Genomic DNA, 24,541 nt, shown 5'->3' with positions numbered 1-24,541 from the left:
AGACACAGAGATGTTGTGTGTCTGGACCAAGTTCTCATTGCACAAAATGTCAGATCAGAATCTGGACTCAGACAATCGGATTGCAGTGTTTTTACTTTCACCACCACGAAAGAGTCAGGGGGTAAAGGAGCAAACCATGGAGATATGTGAGGAAAGACCACTCCAGATAGACGAAGCCGGTACAAATACCTAAGACCAGCTGGCCAGTATGAGTAGAAGGATGGGTGAGGGGAGGGAGGTTAAGTTAGATGAGAGCAGAAGGCAAACAGGAACAGATAACATTGGGTCTTACAGGCCATTGTAAAGGACTTTGGATTTTTCTCTGGGTGAAATGGGCAAGCATTGCAGAATTCTGTTCGGAGAAGGAAGATCTCCAAACTTACTCATAAAAAGCATTACTGTGGATACTGTGTTAAAAATCATTTGTAGTGGGAAAAGATGAAAACGAAGAACTTAGTTATAAAGTTATTTACATTGAAAAAGGTGGTAGATAAGACTACAAGGCAGTAGTGTAGTTGGTTAAAAAAAAGAAAAAGCTAGATGAGAATATATTGAAGATAGCGTCAATCAGTGTTCCTAACAGATTGAAAGGTAGAATATGAGGAAAAGGAATAAAGTGTCATTCTAAGGAATTTAACTGGAACAGACTGAGTTGCCATTGACCGAGCTAAATAGAATGAGAAGGCAGCAAGTTTGAGGTGGGAAGGGACAGGATGTCAGCAACTCAATTTTAGACACTAAAATTTGAGATGCTTAGTCCACATCCAAGTAAAGATGACAACAAGGATGTTGCATATGGAAGTCTAGAGTTCAAAGGAGTGTTCTGGGTTGAGGACACACATTGGGAGATACTGGCATATAGACACTGTTAAAAGCTAAAAGACAGAATAAAATTACAATGAAAAGGAAGATGTGTAAAAAAAAAAAAAAGAATTGAGCCAGCGGTTCCCGAACATTTAGAGGTGAAGGCAATAAGGAGGAGCCAGCAATGGAGACTGAGAAGGAACAACCAGAGAAGTAGGGGGAAGGAATGCAAGTGAAGAAAGTTAATCAAGAAATAAGTAACTTTTGCAAGTATTGCTGATAGATCAGTTAACATGATGATGGATAATTGATCATCAGTTTATTTCACTGAACTCTCTCTTCGCTTATTGACATAGCTAAGTTCCAAAGATGAGGTTGTTGGGCAAAAATTGACATTATGTGAAAATGGAGGATGACCATATCAGATCACAAAATATTATGTGGGACACATATATCCCACTGGACCCAACAGGCAGAAAATGTAAATGAGTGCTGTAAGTCCCACTGGTCACAAAAGGGTGACTGCCAAATGTGTATTGTTAATGAGCAAAATAGACAGTACGTTTTTTACTATCATCTTAAAAGGGAACTGTCAGATAATGAAATAGTTGATAAGTGAGGAGTAGGTGAATAATATGAGGGTAAAAGACTTCTGGAATGATCCAAGAGAAATCAGAGGAGATAAAGTGGAGATAACATGTAAAGACAGCTTTTTCAAGGAGCATTGTCAGAAACAGGTAATTAAGCAGTAAGCAAAAAGTTTTAAAGTAGTCATATCCTTTTATTCAACATTTCTAATTTTTTAGGATTTTACTCTAAAAATACCAGGTCATCTAAACAAATCATGAATAAGAAAATTTATCATAATATTATTATTCTACTACTTAGGAAAAAAAAATCACATAATATCAAAATATGGACTGCTTATCTATATATTAAAATGCATGTTTTGGGGAGACTATTAAATAGTATGTTAAACCCTGATACATTGTTGGTGAAAAATGAAGATCATATGCATTAAATCATTCTATGCTCTATGATCCTAAGTCTAATAAAATACATGAAAAAAAGACAAATTATGTACAATCTTAAAGAACAGTTATCTCTAATGAGTGATTTGTAAATATTTTATAAAATTTTCTTTGTACCAAATGTTATAAATCAGCATACATATAGTTTATTTATTTTCTGGAAATATATTTATACACAGATATGTATATATGTATATATGTGTATATGTATTTTTTTTATATATATAATTTTTTTTTACAAACGTGAATAGAAAAAAATGCCATGTGCCTGTCAAGGTACCTACAGACAGAAGCTGGTTTTATTGAATCATTTTAGTCAACCAAAAAATAGTTTTAAATTTTACTTGATTATAAATTAATAAGAAAGGGACGGCTTATTCAATCAATAATAAGGGATGGCTTATTCAATCAATAATAGCAGGGTAAATAGCTATTTGGGAAAATATCTAATCACGTGTTTGCCTCAGGTCATACAACAGATTAACGTCCTGATTTTATAAAGGTACATCCTAAAAGATCTTACAGTTTATAAGAAAAATAAACCGTAAACCCTATTAGGATGTAGCTAAAAAATATTTGTTATTGCATTAATTGACACATTTAGAAAATAAAATATAAATAGGTTTGTCTACCTAGAAACTTAAAACTCCTGCATAAAGCAGACTCTTGTAGGAGATGGTAGAATCAGGGTTTCAAAATGATTCATTCTCTTTGACTCCCTGCTAGGAATTTGCATTTCCGCCCCAGATATACTGAATCAGAATCTACTTTTTAACAAGATCCCCCGGTCTTGTATACATGTATACATAAGGAGCACCTGGGGAGCTTGTTAAAATGTAGATTCTGATTCAGTATATGTTGCTTGGAAAGGAAAATTCTCAGCAGGTGGTGAGCCCGAACGAACTGATTGGAAGCCCTAGATAAAACAAATGATTAAGGCAGGTTGCCTCTCATTAAGATGCTCACAGTGAAGGTAAGGGATGAATGTAAACAAGAGATGCAGTACCTTAGTACATTAGAAGTGGTTGTGACATCTAAATTGCCCTTTTTTTTTCTTTTTGTTTCATTTTGTTTATACAAATAGGATTATACACATATTAAAAAAAAGACTAGTGACTCCGTGGTGAGGCATTGTATTTCAGATATTGCCTCATGCTTCTTTTGTCTTTACAGGATAATCATTTACTTATCAGACCTTTCCAATCACAGCTGGGCCTTGGAGCGTCAATGACCCTGGGACAATCATGTCTGGGGAACATCGAGAATTAATTCTCAAAAGAATAGATAATTCACCACATAAAGGCATATATCACCCATACACATTCTCTCACTACCTGAGAGTCATTTGAAAGGAGACCTCTTTGGAAATATTCAAGGGAAGATTTCTTCTAAAATCAGGTGGATTGACAAGTTCAATCAGTCATTCACAATAGCCCCCCAAACCATCCACGATTTTAACCCATCAAAAATCAAACAGATGATCCCGGGGCCAAGATGGCAGACTAGGTGGACGCTACCGCGGATCCCTCTTGCAACAAAGACTCGGAAAAACAAGGGAATCGATCACATACATAACAATCTACGAGCTCTGAACAACAAGCACAGACTTAGAGATGGAAAACGAACAAATACGGGCAGACAGCGACTGTTTTCAGAACCAGGAGCCAGCGCACCAGCTGACTACTTGGAAAATCTAGTTTCCCAGTGATGGCGTGGAGACAGCAGTCCATATCAAACCACATAAAGAAACAGACCATGACAGCTTCTCCAACCCCCCAAACAAAAGAATCAAAATCTTTCCCAAATGAAGATACAATCCTGGAATTATCAGATACAGAATATAAAAAACTAATTTACACAATGCTTAAAGATATCACAAATGAAATTAGGATAAATGCAGAAAAAGCCAAGGAACACACTGATAAAACTGTTGAAGAACTCAAAAAGATTATTCAAGAACATAGTGGAAAAATTAACAAGTTGCAAGAATCCATAGAGAGACAGCATGTAGAAATCCAAAAGATTAACAATAAAATTACAGAATTTGACAACGCAATAGAAAGTCAGAGGAGCAGACTCGAGCAATTAGAATGTAGACTGGGACTTCTGGAGGACCAGGGAAACAACACCAACATAGCTGAAAAAAAATCAGATAAAAGAATTAAAAAAAATGAAGAAACCCTAAGAATCATGTGGGACTCTATCAAGAAGGATAACTTGCGAGTGATCGGAGTCCCAGAACAGGGAGGGGGGACAGAAAACACAGAGAAAATAGTTGAAGAACTCCTGACACAAAACTTCCCTGACATCATGAAAGACGAAAGGATATCTATCCAAGATGCTCATCGAACCCCATTTAAGATTGATCCAAAAAGAAAAACACCAAGACATATCATCATCAAACTTGCCAAAACCAAAGACAAACAGAAAATTTTAAAAGCAGCCAGGGAGAAAAGAAAGGTTTCCTTCAAGGGAGAATCAATAAGAATAAGTTCAAACTACTCAGCAGAAACCATGCAGGCAAGAAGGGAATGGGACGACATATACAGAGCACTGAAGGAGAAAAACTGCCAACCAAGGATCCTATATCCAGCAAAACTCTCTCTGAAATATGATGGAGAAATTAAGATATTTACAGATAAACACAAGTTTAGAGAATTTGCAAAAAACTAAACCAAGACTGCAAGAATGCTAAAGGAGATTGTTTGGCCGGATGACCAATAATATCAGGTACCAGCACAATACAAGGTCACAAAACAGAACGTCCTGATATCAACGCAACTCAAACAGGGAAAGCACAAAAACAAACAAATTAAGACTAATTCTAAAAAATAAATAAATAAACAAAAAAATAATACACACAACAGGAAATCATGGAAATCAATAGATAAACGATCAAAATAATCAAAAAGAGGGACTAAATATAGGAGGCATTGAACTGCCAGATGGAGAGTGATACAAGGCGAAATAGAAGGATAAAAGTTAGGGTTTTACTTAGAAAAATAGGGGTAAATAAAAAGGTAACCACAAAAAGGAATATCAATCCCATAACTCAAGAAAAAAGCCAAGAAAAACGTAACGACTCAATAAACACAAAGTTAAACATTATGAAAATGAGGATCTCACAAGCTACTAAGAAAAACGTTTCAGCACAAAAAAGCACGTGGAAAAATGAAATGGCCAACAACACACATGAAAAGGCATCAAAATGACAGCACTAAAAACTTACTTATCTATAATTACGCTGAATGTAAATGGACTAAATGCACCAATAAAGAGACAGAGAGTCACGGACTGGATAAAAAAACACGATCCATCTATATGCTGCCTACAAGAGACACACCTTAGACTTAGAGACACAAACAAACTAAAACTCAAAGGATGGAAAAAAATATATCAAGCAAACAATAAGCAAAAAAGGAGTAGCAATATTAATTTCTGACAAAATAGACTTTAGACTTAAATCCGCCACAAAGGATAAAGAAGGACACTATATAATGATAAAAGGGACAATTGATCAGGAAGACATAACCATCTTAAATATTTACTCACCTAATGACAGGGCTGCAAGATACATAAATCAAATTTTAACAGAATTGAAAAGTGAGATAGACACCTCCACATATATAGTAGGAGACTTCAACACACCACTTTCGGAGAAGGACAGGACATCCAGTAAGAAGCTCAAAAGAGACACGGAAGACCTACTTACAACAATCAACCAACTTGACCTCATTGACTTATACAGAACTCTCCACCCAACTGTTGCAAAATATACTTTTTTTTCTAGCGCACATGAAACATTCTCTAGAATAGACCACATATTAGGGCATGAAACAAATCTTTCCAGAATCCAAAACATCGAAATATTACAAAGCATCTTCTCAGACCACAAGGCAATGAAGCTAGAAATCAATAACAGAAAAACTAGGGAAAACAAATCAAATACTTGGAAAATGAACAATACCCTCCTGAAAAAAGACTGGGTTATAGAAGACATTAAGGAGGGAATAAGGAAATTCTTAGAAAGCAACGAGAATGAAAATACTTCCTATCAAAACCTCTGGGACACAGCAAAGGCAGTGCTCAGAGGCCAATTTATATCGATAAATGCACACATACAAAAAGAAGAAAGAGCCAAAATCAGAGAACTGTCCCTACAACTTGAACAAATAGAAAGTGAGCAACAAAAGAATCCATCAGGCACCCGAAGAAAACAAATAATAAAAATTAGAGCTGAACTAAATGAATTAGAGAACAGAAAAACAATTGAAAGAATTAACAAAGCCAAAAGCTGGTTCTTTGAAAAAATTAACAAAATTGATAAACCATTGGCTAGACTGACTAAAGAAAAACAGGAAAGGAAACAAATAACCCGAATAAGAAACGAGAAGGACCACATCACAACAGAACCAAATGAAATCAAAAGAATCATATCAGATTACTACATAAAATTGTACTCTAACAAATTTGAAAACCTAGAAGAAATGGATAAATTCTTGGAACAATACTACTTACCTAAACTAACACATTCAGAAGTAGAACAACTAAATAGACCCATAACAAAAAAAGAGATTGAAACGGTAATCAAAAAACTCCCAACAAAAAAAAGTCCTGGCCCAGATGGCTTCATTGCAGAGTTCTACCAAACCTTCAGAGAAGACTTAACACCATTACTATTGAAGGTATTTCAAAGTATAGAAAAAGACGGAATACTACCCAACTCATTCTATGAAGCTACCATCTCCCTGATACCAAAACCAGGTAAAGACATTACAAAAAAAGCAAATTTTAGACCTATATCCCTCATGAACATAGATGCAAAAATCCTCAACAAAATTCTAGCCAATAGAATCCAACAACACATCAAAAAAATAATACACCCTGATCAAGTGCGATTTATACCAGGTATGCAAGGCTGGTTTAATATCTGAAAAACCATTAATGTAATCCATCACATAAATAAAACAAAAGATAAAAACCACAAGATCTTATCAATAGATGCAGAAAAGGCATTTGACAAAGTTCAACACCCATTTATGATAAAAACTCTAACCAAAATAGGAATTGAAGGAAAATTCCTCAACATAATAAAGGGCATATATGCAAAGCCAACGGCCAATATCACTCTAAATGGAGACAACCTGAAAGCATTTCCCTTGAGAACGGGAACCAGACAAGGATGCCCTTTATCACCGCTCTTATTCAACATCGTACTTGAAGTCCTAGCCAGGGCAATTAGGCTAGACAAAGAAATAAAGGGTATCCAGATTGGTAAGGAGGAAGTAAAGCTATCACTATTTGCAGATGACATGATCGTATACATGGAAAACCCTAAGAAATCCTCCAGAAAACTACTGAAATTAATAGAAGAGTTTGGAAGAGTCTCAGGATATAAAATAAACGTACAAAAATCACTTGGATTCCTCTACATCAACAAAAAGAACACCGAAGAGGAAATAACCAAATCAATACCATTCACAGTAGCCCCCAAGAAGATAAAATACTTAGGAATAAATCTTACCAAGGATGCAAAAGACCTATACAAAGAAAACTATAAAACTCTGCTACAAGAAATTCAAAAGGACACACTTAAGTGGAAAAACATACCCTGCTCATGGATAGGAAGACTTAACATAGTAAAAATGTCTATTGTACCAAAAGCCATTTATACATATAACACACTTCCAATCCAAATACCAATGTCATACTTTAAGGGAATAGAGAAACAAATCACTAATTTGATATGGAAAGGAAAGAACCCCCGGATAAGCAAAACATTACTGAAAAAGGAGAAGAAAGTGGGAGGCCTCACCCTACCTGATTTCAGAACCTATTATATAGCTACAGTAGTCAAAACAGCCTGGTACTGGTACAACAACAGGCACATAGACCAATGGAACAGAATTGAGAATCCAGATATAAATCCATCCATGTATGAGCAGCTGATATTTGACAAAGGACCAGTGTCAGTCAATTGGGGAAATAATAGTCTTTTTAACAAATGGTGCTGGCATACCTGGATATCCATTTGCAAAAGAATGAAACAGGACCCATACCTCACACCATGCACAAAAACTAACTCCAAGTGGATCAAAGACCTAAACATAAAGACTAAAACGATAAAAATCATGGAAGAAAAAATAGGATCTACCCTAGGAGCCCTAATACAGGGCATAAACAGAATACAAAACATTACCAAAAATGATGAAGAGAAACCAGATAACTGGGAGCTCCTAAAAATCAAACACCTATGCTCATCTAAAGACTTCACCAAAAGAGTAAAAAGACCACCTACAGACTGGGAAAGAATATTCAGCTATGACATCTCAGACCAGCGCCTGATCTCTAAAATCTACATGACTCTGTCAAAACTCAACCACAAAAAGACAAACAACCCAATCAAGAAGTGGGCAAAGGATATGAACACACATTTCACTAAGGAAGATATTCAGGCAGCCAACAGATACATGAGAAAATGCTCTCGATCATTAGCCATTAGAGAAATGCAAATTAAAACTACGATGAGATTCCATCTGACACCAACTAGACTGGCATCAATTCAAAAAACACAAAATAATAAATGTTGGAGAGGCTGCGGAGAGATTGGAACTCTCATACACTGCTGGTGGGATTGTAAAATAGTACAACCACTTTGGAAATCCATCTGGTGTTATCTTAAACAGTTAGAAATAGAACTACCATACAACCCAGAAATCCCACTCCTCGGAATATACCCTAAAGATACAAGACCCTTCACACAAACAGATATATGCACACCCATGTTTATTGCAGCTCTGTTTACAATAGCAAAAAGCTGGAAGCAACCAAGGTGTCCATCAACGGATGAATGGGTAAATAAATTGTGGTATATTCACACAATGGAATACTACGCATCAATAAAGAACAGTGACGAATCTCTGAAACATTTCATAACATGGAGGAATCTGGAAGGCATTATGCTGAGCGAAATGAGTCAGTTGCAAAAGGACAAATATTGTATAAGACCACTATTATAAGATCTTGAGAAATAGAAAAAACGGAGAAGAACACATACTTATGTGGTTACAAAGTGGGGAGGGAGGGAGGGAGGGAGGGAGGGAGAGGGCTTTTTATTGATCAATCTGTAGATGGGAACTGCTTTGGGTGAAGGGAAAGACAACACTCAAAACAAGGAAGGTCAGCCTAATTGGACTGGATTAAAAATAAAGAGGTTTCCGAGATAAAATGAAAGCTTCAAAGGTCAGTGAAGCAGGGGCTGGGGTCTGGGGAACTTGGTTTGAGGGGACTTCTAAGTCAATGGGCAAAACAATTCTATTATGAAAACACTCTGCATCCCACTTTGAATTGTGGCGTCTGGGGTCCTAAATGCCAACAAGCAGCCATCTAAAATACATAATTGGTCTCAACCCACCGGGAGCAAAGGCAAAGGAAGAACACCAAGGTCACACGACAACTAAGAACCCAAGAGACAGAAAGGGCCACTTGAACCAGAGACCTACATTATCCTGAGACCAGAAGAACTAGTTGGTGCCCGGCCACAATCGATGTCTGCCCTGTCAGGGAGCACAACAGACAACTCCTGAGGGAGCAGGAGACCAATGGGATACAGACCCCAAATTCTCATTAAAAGACCACACCTAATGGTATGATTGCGACTAGAGGAATCCCAGAGACAATGCTCCCCAGAACTTCTGATGGCACAGGACAGGAACCATCCCCGAAGACAAATCATCAGGCACGAAAAGCACTGGTCAGTGGGGGGGGAGAGAGATACTGATGAAGAGTGAGCTAATTAAATCAGGTGGACACGGGAGAGTGTGTTGGCAACTCTTGACTGGAGGGGGGATGGGAAGATAGAGAGAGAGGGAAGATGGTAAAATTGGCACGAAACGAGAGACTGTAAGGGCTGACTCAATAGGGGGAGAGCAAGTGGGAGAAGGGAGTAAGATGTATGTAAACCTACATGTGACAGATTGATTGGAATGGTAAATGTTCACTTGAAGCTTAATAAAAATTAAAAAAAATAAAAAAATAAAAGCACCCATCCAAAAAAAAAAAAAAAATCAAACAGATTACTTTGTACAGCTCTCTTCCAACTCAATGAGGTTGATGTCTATAAATGGGACTAAATAACCTTCCTAAGATTTGTACTTCCTTCAAAAGGAGAAAATATTTTTTGTCTGTTGATAAAACTCAGATGTCAATTCCTATGGAAAATAACATTTGTAATGAGTTGCCTTTCTTTGAGGAGAAAATTTTGATAATTTAAGAGAAAATAGATATCAAGGAGACAGGTGGAATTAGAGCTCAAAAATGGGAGATGGTCTTTCAAAAACTTGAAATAAAGAAGTGTATGAGGGTTTTGCTTTTTTTTTTTTTCTATTATCAATGTAAAGAGAAGAAAATGAGTCTGAGTCCAGTGTATGTGCAAAGAAAAGTAACTCAATACCAAAAAAAAAAATCCAAAGCTCCCACTAATTATCTCTGAACTTCCAAAGTGATATTTGTCATGGAAGCTGCTGTAGGATCAAAGTCAATACATCTCCATGTCTAAAGGTAGACAGATGGCAGCCAAATCAACATGCTCTTGCTAGCTCTTTTATTTTCACACCCAGAATGGTGAGCTCTACTTCTAAGAGCTGTGTTAAGACATTCTAGAAGACAAGTCAGTCCAACAGTTCCATTCTAACACGTCGCTCACACAGTGGGTGCTGGCTCCATCAAGGAGAAAATAAATATCGGTGGGAGGGGAGAAGAAATGTTGTCTTGTTAGGTTTCCTGTGCGTATGTATTTTTAAGTATGTATGTGCATATGTGTGTGCATATGTCTGTGTTTTTTTTTTTTGAGAATCCATTAGTTATCAGTTACAGTGTTAAGCGTGGCTTAATAGAGGACGAAAAGAACATCAAAAAGACAGATTATTTGACCGAACCTAAAAAAAAAAAAAAGTTTCTTCTCAGTACTTAATATATATTGGGAGGAAACATGGATTGGTCTTCCTATTTTATATACTGTATAACTTCGTAATTTGATTTGGTGAGAATATCTTATCAATTTCCTTCCAAAATAAAGTTAGCTTCCTAAGCTTCAGAGGTGGAAAGGGGAATAGAATTCCCAATAACCTCACCACGCAGGTTGTGAAAACCATATGCACGTTATATACATAAGACTGAGATAAATTAATTCTCATGGTTGAGATAGGAATGGGAGGGCACTGAGAGAAGATCTGAGGGGACTCCATGAACAAAGAGGCAGCTGGTGGAGGACACGTCTTTTTACTTTCTATCAACCCAGAGTCCAAAGAAATGACTTTTATCACCCACAGAAACACTGCTCTTATGTTCTGGCTCTAGCTCTTTTCCCTGCATTCTCCTTTACAAGACCTAGATGGCAGATTGAACAACCTGGACCCTTAAGCAAAAACCGAAAGTCTATACTGATATATTCACAATTGTGGGCATAAAAGCTATTGCTTTAACAATAACTTTCCAAAGTCATGAGACAAGAGTGTTACTGCCTAAAAATGAATTGTTCTTTTCTCCATAAAAGAGATTACAAAAGCAGGAATTTAGGCTGTTGTTTTAATTGAAAATTAACCACAGGCTTCTAATTTCTAATTATAAATTTTGAATTTTTATAGTAATTCAAATGGAACGCCATGGCCTATTTAGAGAAGTACGCCTTTTAATATACATACATATATATAATATTCTAGCCCTGCTGACAATTTTATACTTTTAATTTTAGAAAGCAATATTTGGAAATAAAGTAGTCACATATAAATTCAAAATTCACCTGAATATACAAGTAGAAATATTTAACTACTCCTTTTGTTTTTCCCATTGAGTATCTTGCTTTAGTAGATTAAGGTTCTGCTCTACTGCAGGGAAAATAAGAGAGGACAAAAAAAGGAACTTTTTCCTGTTTCAGTATAATTTAAAACTGTCTGAATTTTAAAAAGTAAATATTCTTTGTTGTTGTTAGGTGCTGTTGAGTCTGTTCTGACTTATGGTGACCCATGTGAATGAAACACTGCCTGGTACTTTACAAACATATAAAGCTTTTTTTTTTTTAACTTTACTATGTAGCCTTTGATTTCTTTCTTTTTTTTTTTTTTTTCTATTAGGACTTTAATTTTGGCTTCGTACATATATAAATAGACAGGGTGTGCAGTTTGAAATGGATTGTGTTTGTGTGTTCTGTTATCCTATATCAGTGAACAATGTCATTTCAAAAGCCAAAGAAAGGCACAAGGTTTGACATCACATCACAATTTCTGGTCCCAATAATTCCTCTCTTGCCCCATCTTCTTCTTCTCCCCCAATCCCAGCAGATGAAAGACTGGAAAAAATGGCTGAAGGGAACAGCACCAGGGTGACTGAATTCATTCTTTTGGGTTTTTCAGTTCAAAGAGAGATCGAAATTATTCTCTTTCTGCTCATCTTAGTGGTATACACTCTAACTTTGGTAGGGAACTTTGGAATGATTTCATTAATCTGGTTGGATTCTCGACTTCACACACCTATGTATTTTTTTCTTAGTAATCTGGCCTTTGTGGACTTTTGCTACTCCTCATCAATAGCCCCCAAATTCCTGGAGACTCTTCTGACCAACCACAGATCTATATCTTTCTATGCGTGTGCAACACAACTGGGATTTTTCCTGAACTTCTTGATCTCAGAGATGTTCCTCCTTGCTGTCATGGCTTATGACCGCTATGTGGCCATCTGCAATCCTCTTCTCTACATGGTAGTCGTGTCCCAAAAGGTGTGTATGCAGCTGGTATTGGCTCCCTACTTATACAGCTTTTCTGTTGCTTTGCTCCACACAGTAGTTACTTTCCGACTGATTTATTGTGGCCCCAATATCATCAATCACTTCTATTGTGATGATGTCCCGTTAATGGCCCTTGCCTGCTCAGACACCAGCCTCAAAGAGATTCTGATTTTCATCTTCGCTGGATTCAACATGATCAGCTCTTTGACTACTGTCCTTATTTCTTACTTGTACATTGTGGCTGCCATCTTGAGAATCCAGTCCACAGAAGGAAGGTGCAAAGTGTTCTCAATCTGTGCCTCTCATCTCACCGCAGTGACTATATTCTACGGGACTCTGATTTTCATGTATCTGCAGCCAAAATCAAATCATTCCCTTGACACAGACAAAATCCCTTCTGTTTTCTACACAATAGTCATTCCTATGCTGAACCCCATGATCTACAGCTTGAGGAACCAAGAGGTAAAGAATGCCCTGTGGAAAGCCATTGAAAAATATTATGTCTTGTCTCTAACAAATTTAAAAAGATAATTTCCTTACTTGGAACAATACCACATACCAATGCATTGTTTTTTTATAAATATTTTGTTGAAGTAAATTTGCTTTTTTTCACCCTTTATGAGTAAAATTCCTTTGTACTAAGTTCTATTTTCCATCCATCCTGTAATAAAATGTAATGTATAAAGGAGTAGAATTAAGGCTTTTAACAAATTAATACTAGTTCCATACAGGACCTTGATATATATGACCTGTATTCTTATGCCATTGATACAAGATTCAAGGGCCCTTCATAAGTTTTGTTATTTTTTTTTCTATTTATTATTTAATGAAGGATCTGAGGGAGCAATGAAGTTGATGAAGTGAATTTCTTGTCCACACCTATGGCATATTTCATGCAATAGTCTGCTCCTTAGCTGTACCTTACAGCTAACTATCATTCTTTGCTCTGCCTCTGACCACTAACAGGCTTTCTCCTGGTCACTCCCTGAAATTACATGATTACCATGTCCTTTGGAAAGATGTTATTTCTACTACACAGGTCTCATATCAGGATTAGATTTTGAAAGACCAGGCACCCTTTTGGTATCCTAACACAATCAAGAATGTATACCTATTTCTAGATTCCCTAAGCAATGCTATCGGTTCCAAAAGTTTTTGGAAGCTTTGAGAATATGAGGAAAATATAGTAGAGTTGGAGGAATGAAGAGGTGGCTTAAAACCAAGTGATAAATATGGTGGCTTTCTGATTCCAAGAATATAGCTCTATGTTGGGGTTACTATGGATTCCCTGCTTGGCAAAAATGGTTAACATGCACATCTGTTAACTGGAAGGTTGGATGTTTGAGTTGACCCAGAGACAACTGGTCCTTCCAGATAACATGTCCAAAGTGCAGGAGTCGAAGCCTTGCCATCCTTGCTTCCAAGAAGCACTCTGTATTTCTTCCAAGACAGATTTGTTCATTCTTCTGGCAGTCTGTCTAAGTCATCTAGTGCTGCTATAACAGAAATACCACAAGTAGATGGCTTTAACAAAGAGAAAAGAAAGATCAGGCACTCTGCTTCTTAAAAAGAAAAAAAAATCAAGCATTAAAAACACTATGCAGCATAGTTCTACTCTAACACACGTTGAATTGCCATGAGTTGGAATCAACTCAACAGTAACTGGTTTTGGGAGTTACTATAAAACAACATCATACAAAACCAATTTAACCTTTCAAATATAATGGAATAGACTTGCTTCTTCATTCATTCAAATGTTCAGTGTTTATCATGTTCTTGATATTGTGTGACATCACTGCAGAATAAAAGCAAACATGCCCCCTCCCCAATAGTGCTGCAGGATTGGTAGAGGAGGCAGATATCAATCAACTAATCATTATATATATATATATATATATATATATATATATATATATATATAATCTCAAAACAAATTAGTGAGGTTCAGACGTAATTAAGATGTCAGAGAAGAGTGACTGAACACTTAATGTGCTGCCAAGTCCAACAGTACAGTGGCCTGAGCCGCTAGTCCCAAAGTACCTGTAGAGTCCTGCAAGTGAGTGAGAATTGCATGAGGCCCCGAGGAGAACAGGGGCACAAGTGAGATAAGACAATGCTAATTTTTTTTTCACTGCAGCACTTTTTTTTTTTAATAATTTTTATTGAGCTTTAAGTGAACGTTTACAAATCAAGTCTGTCTGTCACATATAAGCTTATATACACCTTACTCCATACTCCCACTTACTCTCCCCCTAATGAGCCAGCACTTCCAGTCTCTCCTTTCGTGGCAATTTTGCCAGTTTCGAACCCTCTCTACCCTCCTATCTCCCCTCCAGACAGGAGTTGCCAGCATAGTCTCAAGTGTCCACCTGATACAAGTAGCTCACTCTTCATCAGCATCTCTCTCCAACCCATTGTGCAGTCCCTTCCATGTCTGATGAGTTGTCTTCGGGAATGGTTCCTGTCCTGGGCCAGCAGAAGGTTTGGGGACCATGACTGCTGGGATTCCTCTAGTCTCAGACCATTAAGTCTGGCCTTTTTATGAGAATTTGGGGTCTGCAACCCACTGATCTCCTGCTCCCTCAGGGGTTCTTTGTTGTGCTCCCTGTCAGGGCAGTCATCAGTTGTGGCTGGGTACCATCTAGTTCTTCTGGTCTCAGGATGATGTAAGTCTCTGGTTCATGTGGCCTTTTCTGTCTCTTGGGCTCTTAGTTATCGTGTGACCTTGGTGTTCTTCATTCTCCTTTGATCCAGGTGGGTTGAGACCAATTGATGCATCTTAGTTGGCCGCTTGTTAGCATTTAAGACCCCAGACGCCACATTTCAAAGTGGGATGCAGAATGTTTTCATAATAGTATTATTTTGCCAATTGACTTAGAAGTCTCCTTAAGCCGTAGTCCCCAAACCCCCGCCCTTGCTCCGCTGACCTTTGAAGCATTCAGTTTATCCTGGAAACTTCTTTGCTTTTGGTCCAGTCCATTTGAGCTGACCTTCTGTGTATTGAGTAAGACAATGCTAATTTGGAAGAGATTAAAAACAATAGGAGACAAACTATCACCCCTTATTCCCTTTGTGAAGCTCACCAGACTCTAGTGAAATATCACCTCTGCCTCACTAGTCTCTCAGTATGTCATGGTGTACCTGTGTTGGCTTAGTCACAAAGTGTAATGTTTGCTCTGGGATACTCACTGGGAGGAATGAATTTACATTCTATAATTCATCGCTCTTAGAGTCTAACACAATCTCTGTAACCATTCCAAGTGATGGTAGAAGAGTGGTTCACTTAGTGACCAAAGAAAATGTGTACTATTTTGACTGTTTTCCTTGCTTCAGCTGCTTCCTGCTCTCTGAGAAGTCCCTTCTTTCCCAAGGTCAGAATGTGACATCCATCATTGTACTAGTGGTTCTAATCCTATGAGCACAGATTGGAGAGGTCACATAACTGAAGTTGAGCCAATCAGGTATCTTTCCAGGAAATTTGGAATCAGAATCTGATAGTTCTAGCAAGTCTTAGTTGATCGCTTAATCTTGTTGTTACCGTTGTTAGGTGCCATTGAGTTGGTTTCAACTCATAGCAACCCTATGTACAACAAAATGAAACACTGTTGATTTCTGTGCTATCCTCACAAATGTTGTTATGTTTGAGGCCATTGTCGCAGCTACTGTGTCAATCCAACTCATCAAGTGGCTTCCTCATTTCATTCACCCTCTGCTTTACCAAGGATGATGTCCTTCTTCAGGTACTGGTCCCTCCTGATAACATGTCCGAAATACGTGAGTTGAAGTCTTATCAACCTTGCTTCCAAAAAGCACTCTGGCTATATTCCTTCCAAGACAGATTTGTTCATTTTTCTGGCAGTCTCTCTTAGTCATCTAGTGCTGCTCTAACAGAGACACCACAAGTGGATGACTTTAACAAAGAGAAATTTATTCTCTCACAGCCTAGGACTAGAGGTCCAAATTCAGGGTGCAAGCTTCAGAAGAAAGCTTTCTCTCCGTGTTTCTGGGAGGAGGTCCTTGTCATCAATCTTCCCCAGTCATGGATCTTTTCAGCACAAGGACCCCAAGTCCAAAGATTGCTGTATTTTCCTGACTCTTGTTTCTTGGTGGTATGAGATCTACCAGAGCTGACACAGAGAGAAAGCTTTCCCTTGGACTCAGCAGACTGAATTTGGACTTCTAGCCTCCTAGACTGTGAGAGAATAAATTTCTCTTTGTTAAAGCCATCCACTTGTCATATTTCTGTTACAGCAGCACTAGAAGACTAAGACGGAATTTGGTACCAGGAATGGAATACTGTTTTAACAGATACCTACCATGTGGAAGCAGTTTTGAAACTATGAATGGATAGAGGCTGTAAGAGTTTTAAAGTGCCTCATAGTAAAAGCCTAGATTGTCTTGAAGAAACTGTTGGTGGAATTACAGATGTGAAAGACAATTCTGGTGCGGATTCAGAAGGAAATGTGGAAAGCTGTTACACTGAAGACAGCACGGATGGCAAGAAGCAACAGCAGAGAAACAGTAGTAGCAGAACGAGACCAGTGTGAGATAGTGCTGAAGCACACCCACAGAGTGAGAGAGCTGCGCTCCTTTGTGTAGGAGGCTTCCTGGCAGAGTGGGGTGCCTACGAACACTTATTGGTGGAGATAGGCTTACTGACCCACAGAGCAAGACAGCTGAGTGCCTTCCAGCTAAAGTTTGCTGGCAGAGTGGAGTTCCTCCAGGAGCTCATCGGTGGAGCTAAAGAGATTTGGAACACTCGCCTGAGCAGGGCAGAAGCCAGCTGAGGGGCCAAGAAGTCAAGGGACCAAGAAGCAGATATGAAAGAGACAAGGATCACAAGAAACAGAACTGCCTCAGTTTCAAAGGGTAGAGCGATGGCCTATGAATTATGGTAGAGCTTCAAAGAGTGAAGCCACAGTCTCCTAGGTTTCAAAGTGTCAGATCTTCACCAACTTGGTTTTGTTGTGTGGGGCTGCCATTCACAAGTGCGAGGGGATGGAGCAGATCCACTGCCCAAAACTGAGGGGGTGGGGCTGTCACACCCAAAGGGCAGAGCTGAGGGGGCAGCTTTGCCATTCAGATGGACTAGGAGAATGGAGCTGCCCAAAGCCGAGGGAGCAGAGTTGCCATTTCAGTAGGCCTGGAAGGCAGAGCTGAAGCCCAAGGCCAAGGGACCTCCACTAAGAATCCTGAGAGTGTGGCCAGTACCTGGAGTCCAGAGGGCAGGGCCATTCTGTAAATGGTCTCAGAGAACACAGGATTATTTTCAAGCCTCGAGAACTGATGTAATGTGTTCTGCTGACTTGCTTAGTGCTTGTTGTCCCTTCTTTCCCTCCAATTTCTCCCAATTGTAATGGAAATGTCTAGCTTGTGACTGTTCCACCATTGTACTTCGGAAGCAGATAGCTTGTATTCTAGATTCCCCAAAGCAAGAGGAATTTTTGGATTTTGGACTAGGAGTTGAATTAAGACTTTGTTATGATATGATGGGGTGACTATGTTTTACATGTGGCAAGGAAATGAATTTTTGTGGGCGCAAGGGTGAAATGTTATGGATTGAACTGCATTCCCCAAAAATGTGTGTCAACTTGGCTAAGATATGCAGTATTGTGTGACTTTCTACCATTTTGTCACCTGATGTGATTTTCTATGTGTTATAAACTCTACCTCTATAACGTTAATGAGGTGGGATTAGAGGCAGTTATGTTAATGAGGCAGGACTCAATCTACAAGATTAGGTTTTGTCTGAAGTCAATCTCTTTTCAGATATAAATAAGAGAAGTGAGCAGAGAGACAGGGAACCTCATGTCACCAAGAAAGCAGCTCCAGGAGCAGAGCTTGTGCTTTAGATCTGGGGCCACTGCACCTGAGAAGCTCCTAGACCAGGGGAAGATTGATGACAAGGATCTTCCCCCAGAGCAGATAGAAAGAGAAAGCCTTCCCCTGGAGCTGGCACTATGAATTTGGAATTCTAGCCTACTAGACTGTGAGTGCATAAATTCTGCTTTGTTAAAGCCATCCACTTGCGGTATTTCTGTTATAGCAGCACTAGATAACTAAGACACAGTCCATCGTATATTCAATATTCTTAGCCAACACCATAATTCAGGGACATCAATTCTTTTTTGGTCTCCTTATAATCATTGTCCAGCTTTCTCATGTATGTGAGGCAATTGAAAATATCATGGCTTCGGTCAGGTGCACCTTAGTCCTCAAAGTGACATTTTTGCTTTTTAACACTTTAAAGAGGTCTTTTGCAACAGATTTGCCTGGAGCAATATGTCGCTTGATTTTCTTACAGCTGCTTCCATGGGCATTCATTGTTGATCCAAGTAAAATGAAATCCCAGACAACTTCAGTCATTTCTCAGTTTATCATGATGTTGCTCATTGGTCCAGTTGTGAGAATTTTTGTTTTCTTTATGTTGAGGTGTAATTCATACTGAAGGCTGTAGTCTTTGATCTTCATCAGTAAGTGCTTCAAGTCTTATGTGCTTTCAGCAAAGGAAGGTTGTGTCATCTGTGTATCACATGTTGTTATTAAGTCGTCAACCAAACCCAAAGTGACATTATTCATACAGTCCAGTTTCTCCTTTATTTGCTCAGCATACAGATCGAATAATTATAGTGAAAGGATGCTATCCAGTCACACACCTTTCTTTATTTTAAATCATGCAGTATCCCCTTTCTCTGTTCAAATGACTGCCCCTTGTTCTATGTACAGCTTCTGTATGAGCACAATTAAGTGTTCTGGAATTCTCATTTTTTGTGATGTTATTCATAACAACTATGATCCATAATTTGTTATGTGGCTTTAAATTGAAACAATTTTTTTATAAGTGAAAGATGAATGGAATCTAATTAATCAGTCTTCTGATTATATGACTTCCACTATGATTTATTCACTGTAATATGTGTTAAAGTGGATCTAGAGACCCAGGAAAGGGTTCATATGGACTTATGTTGATAATAGACAAAAATTAAACTATGTTGCTTATGCATTTCAGCTTTACATATAATCCATTTTTTTCTTCTGATATGACTCCTGTTTTCTATTTTCTCTATCATTCTTGCTTCAAACTCACCAAAAGGCCCATAAGTCAGACCCAGACATGACCAGAAATCAAAATCTGCCTGCATTTCAAGGTATGATGTCTTAGCAGAAGAGAAATAAGCTACCTTTTGGAGCCTAGTGATGCGTTCACACCTCAGTTCTATCATTTGCTAACTAAACAACATTGGACAATGTCTTGGACTTTATCACAAAAACTCTTCAAGAACAGCTCTGAGTGGTACGCAGTCTTGAATCTGCTGCTTACAACAGAATTATCTTAAGAAGTTTTGGTCTAAGGCAAGAAACTATAAGTACATTATTGTGATAAAATTTAAAAGCTCAAAATGATAATTATCAAAGAGCCAAAAAAAAAACAAACTCTTGGTCAATTCCAACTCATGCAAACCTATAGGACAGAGCAGAACTGTCCTATACCATTTCCAAGGAGTGGCTGGTGGATTCAAACTGCTGACCTTTTGGTTAGCAGCCAAGTTCTCAACCACTGCACCACCAGGTTTTTATTTTCTAACTCCAAGTCTTTGCACATTTCATTAATTTTATTTTGTCTTCTCAAGCCGCCCTTTGAAATCTTCTGTTCAGCTATGGTACTTCATCATTTCTTCCTCTTGCTTTAGCTCCTCGACGTTCAAGAGCAAGTTTCAGAGTCTCTTCTGACATCAATTTTGGTCTTTCCTTTCTTTCCTGTCTTTTTAATAACCTTTTGCTTTCTTCATGTATGATGTCCTTGATATCATCCCACAACTAGTCTTGTCTTCAGTCATTAGTGTTCAATGCATCAAATCTATTTTTGAGATGGTCTCTAAATTCAGGAGGAATATACTCAAGGTCATTTTTTGGCTCTTGTGGACTTATTCTGATTTTCTTCAGCTTCTACTTGAACTTACGTATGAGCAATTGATGGTCTGTTCTGCAGTCGGCCTTGTTCTGATGGATGATACTGAGACTGATATCAAAGAGCAGAGATATAGAAATATTGGTTCTCTTCCCCTAAAGCTAGTAAAAGAGAAAAGCCAATGTAATGAAATAACTCATATGTCAAAAGCTGTCTTTGATGAATCTATAGATTTACCCACTTCTTGCAGTAATGGAGTGGGTTACAGATAGATGGCATTGAACTTAGCTACAAGCTTTAGAAACTTTCAACCAAACCATAAAGGACAGACACAACAATTAAAGATAAAAAATTCTGTGAGATAGGGCATTGCCTCAATGCAACTATACCCAGAGGTACAGTGTTGCCTCAGTATAGTTATAACCAGACCATACTTGCATAGAAGTAGAGGTCACAGCAGTAAGTTTAAGTGGTAAAACTGGCAAGGAAGAACAGGCTTTCAGTATAATTTGTTTACAATACCTTGTGTTTTGGTCACTAGAGAGGATGAAGAGAGTACTATGAAGTGTTTACACCTGGGTCAGTAGGAGAAATGGACACATGAATAATAATAATGGTGCCAAGAATTCACAGTGTGTTCACTATCTGTCATGCACTATGTTTTATACCTTTAATCCTGATAATAACATTCTAAGGAAGACAATATCAGCATCTCCATTTTACAGATAAGGAGATTTAGCAGCAGAGCTTAAACCAAGAACTCTATGGCTCTACAGCTAGGATGTGGTAAAACAGAGACTTAACCCAGGCACTCTGATCAATAAAATACATACAGACTTAGGCTGCTTCACAAAGTACATTTCAATGCTAGCTAAGACTTCCTTTTCTAAATATATAAACACAATCATATTACATTAGCATAAGAGCCTTCTTTTTCCTTCACGCCAACATCCTAGCATCACTGAGATCATTGTGGAAATAAAGATGTGATCAGCTAAACTTTTACAATAAAGAATGCAGGTATCAAAGGAGGTAATTTTCACTAAAATGTCTATAGGCTTAGCCTCGTTGCCATTTTGTAATGTATTCCTGCTTTCCCAGAGAGCATGTCTATTCCTTGATGGTCAAGCCTCATGAACGTAAACTGAAAAGGACAACAGGACAGCTGTTATGTTGATATGTTTTGAGGGAGAGTAATAGTTTGTGTACTGAGGGGGAAAAAGTATGTGCTATAAATAAATACACATGTATGCATACACATTTATATATACACATATATCTGTGTGTTTATAGATAAATGTACCCACATATCCAAGTAACATGTAAGTACTTATGCATGTGCAATTTTATAACTGTGGGGTGTGTGTGTGTAAGTATAATCAGGGTGTTACAGGTATATATAAAATAGCAAGAGAAACTCTATTATGCAAACATAGAAAGAACGAAAGGTGAAAATGTGAGGGATTATGTTATCTCAGTTCCCTCCAATTTTGTTTGAGTACCAAATCACTAGAATAAACAACTATTATAATAACTTATTGAAGAGGCACCCAAGTATCATGGAAAACAAGAGACTTTGACACACACTTACTGGATTTTATGTTTTAGTTCAACCAGTTAATAGTCATTAACATCTGGGCAATTATTGAATCTCTCTGAAAAAATAAAAAGGGGTATATATAAATCTCATAGGGTTGTTAGTAGTAGTATCTGATTGGCAGATAACACCCCAAAAAGTTACTGCGTATAACATAGATGTGTGTGTGTGTGTGTGTGTAATTGTGGTAATTTCGCATAGGGCTCTGTTTTCTAATCTTTAATTATTGTTATATTTTATGATTTTCCAACATTGGCATATCATTTGAACTATTATTTGCTTAGTATATTTCCCTTAAATTGACTCACACGTTTATTTAAAAAATCTGAAAACTAAACTTTATATAACCACTGCAAATGAAAAATCTGTGACAATTTGACAATTGCCCTAAATAGAGAGCAACAAAATTAAAAATAGACATTTAAAGTAACAAAGTGTCTGTGTAATATATAAAATCATCTCATGCACTGTATTTTGGGAAATATTGGCAAAAGACACGACTATAACAGGAGTTAATCAGAATTCTATTAAAATCACTTTAGCTAAAGGCAATTGATTTTCGATTATGTGAAGGCTTTAATATTATTATATCAAACTATGCATTCTTTCAATTATTTTTGTAACTGTATAACAACACCGAACCAAAAGTCGTTACCGTTCAGACTACTCCAACTCAATGCCAACACCGTCATTAAAGAGACAATGAGGAATATGCTTTTTGAATGGATTGCCTTAAGGTATAATTTCTAGACAGAAAACAATGTTTGATAATTATGGTTCTCATACCCTCAAACTGTTTTTTTTTTTTTTTGGGCCGATGGACATCTATAATCCGTTGCCGTCAATTCTGACTCACGGCAATTCAATAGCAAAGACATTAATCTTGAAAGTCATAGCTGTCAGTTGCTGGCGCAGGCACTCAATAAAGGAAAAATGTAATTGTCCTTATAATTGTTTTCTTTTGGTTTCATTTGTTTTGTAATTACAAAAGGATAATATTAAATAGCTAAGAAGAAACCTAATAGCTCAGAGTTTATACAGTAAACCACAGAGTGAGAAAGCACTCATAATGACAAAAGACCCAGTTTCTTGACTAATAAAGGCTCAAACTGAAATTAGGAATATGAGTAGGATTTTAATGTTCAGTGTTCCTGAAGCTTTGAAAAGAGATCTGGTTCCCCTTCGTCTGGGTAGCATACTGGATTAAGGTGAGGAATCACGAAATCATTAAAAAACAAAACAAACAAACAAACAAAAAACCAGTGCCGTTGAGTTGATTACGACTTATAGCGACCCTATAGAACAGAGTAGAACTGCCCCCATAGAGTTTCCAAGGAGAGCCTGGCGGATTCGACTTGCCGAGGCTTTGGTTAGCAGCCATAGCACTTAACCACTACGCCACCAGGGATTCCCACAAAACCATAGAGGTACCAAAAAAAAAAAAAAAGAAAGAAAGAAAAATTCAGGTAATTCGAAGAGCTCCAACGATAAAAGGATTGATGGCTCAGCTCCCAAGGGTGTAGTCAGGGAGACTGAAAGAGCCTCATATTAAAACCATAGTTCCAGAATGGAAACCAAACAAAAAGCCACGGTAAGGATAGTGTAAAAAGCCTGATGGAGGCTCACCTAGTCCATGCCTACAAATGTGGTAGACAAAAAACAGCTGAGAATTCCTGAGCCCAAGAAAAAGTCTATTGGTGTATGAAAGAGCTAGTGGAGAGACTTGGCCTAGAATTGAGAGACAGGGAATTGATTCATAATCAATTGATGTGACAGCTGAAGGTCAGGACAAATCCAAGGACATCACTGAATGGCAAGACAAAAGGGATATTACCTAATGGCTAAGACCAGATGGGAGAGTTCCTATTTCTTCTGATTTAACCAGATACATCTAACACAATTCCAGAAAATGTAACTTTCTGCTGAAGACTGTTTGCCAAAACTTAGTAGCAAGGTGATGTCTGATTAATAAGGAAAGATGGAAACTGTGGTCTATAGCTGGGTGACCAGGGTTTTATTTATTAAAGGAAAAAGGAAATAACGGCGATTGGGTAATATCTTTACCATAAGGATCACAGAAAATAGGGACCCTTGGAATGTCGTATTATGTCAGTCTCTGAGAAGACAGTTCTTGTTTGAGCAGCCTTACTTCATATACTTGACCCTAACTCTTCTGAAGCAAATTCAGGTGGTGATTAAAAAACATTAGAAATTGTTAACACAATTCCCATTACCAACTAATGGCATGGCCTCCTCTTGCTCTCAGAATCCAGGGTTAAAAAAGGATACTGCCAGGTCTGCCTTTCCTCAGATCCAGTCTAAACAAGTTATTGGGAAAATGTCACCTGATTAATTAGTATATTGACATGAGTGACAATACTTTTGGTGTTTGAAGTAGTTCACCTTAACAGAGGCATTGC

At 37.8% G+C, this 24,541-nt stretch overlaps 1 protein-coding gene across 1 annotated transcript; it reads left to right on the top strand.

The window, feature by feature from the left end:
- Positions 1–11,973: 11,973 nt before the first annotated feature.
- Positions 11,974–13,343, top strand: LOC100663107 (olfactory receptor 8U3-like). Its single transcript, XM_003423114.3, has one exon. The coding sequence runs from the start codon at positions 12,190–12,192 to the stop codon at positions 13,144–13,146; it is 957 nt and encodes a 318-aa protein (XP_003423162.2). The 5' UTR covers positions 11,974–12,189; the 3' UTR covers positions 13,147–13,343.
- The last annotated feature ends 11,198 nt before the right edge of the window (positions 13,344–24,541 follow it).

This window comes from Loxodonta africana, unplaced genomic scaffold (assembly GCF_030014295.1).
Source record: "Loxodonta africana isolate mLoxAfr1 unplaced genomic scaffold, mLoxAfr1.hap2 scaffold_428, whole genome shotgun sequence".
NCBI lineage: Eukaryota > Metazoa > Chordata > Mammalia > Proboscidea > Elephantidae > Loxodonta > Loxodonta africana.
Note: the sequence above shows the minus strand (reverse complement) of the source record. Positions and strands in the feature narration are given on the sequence as shown.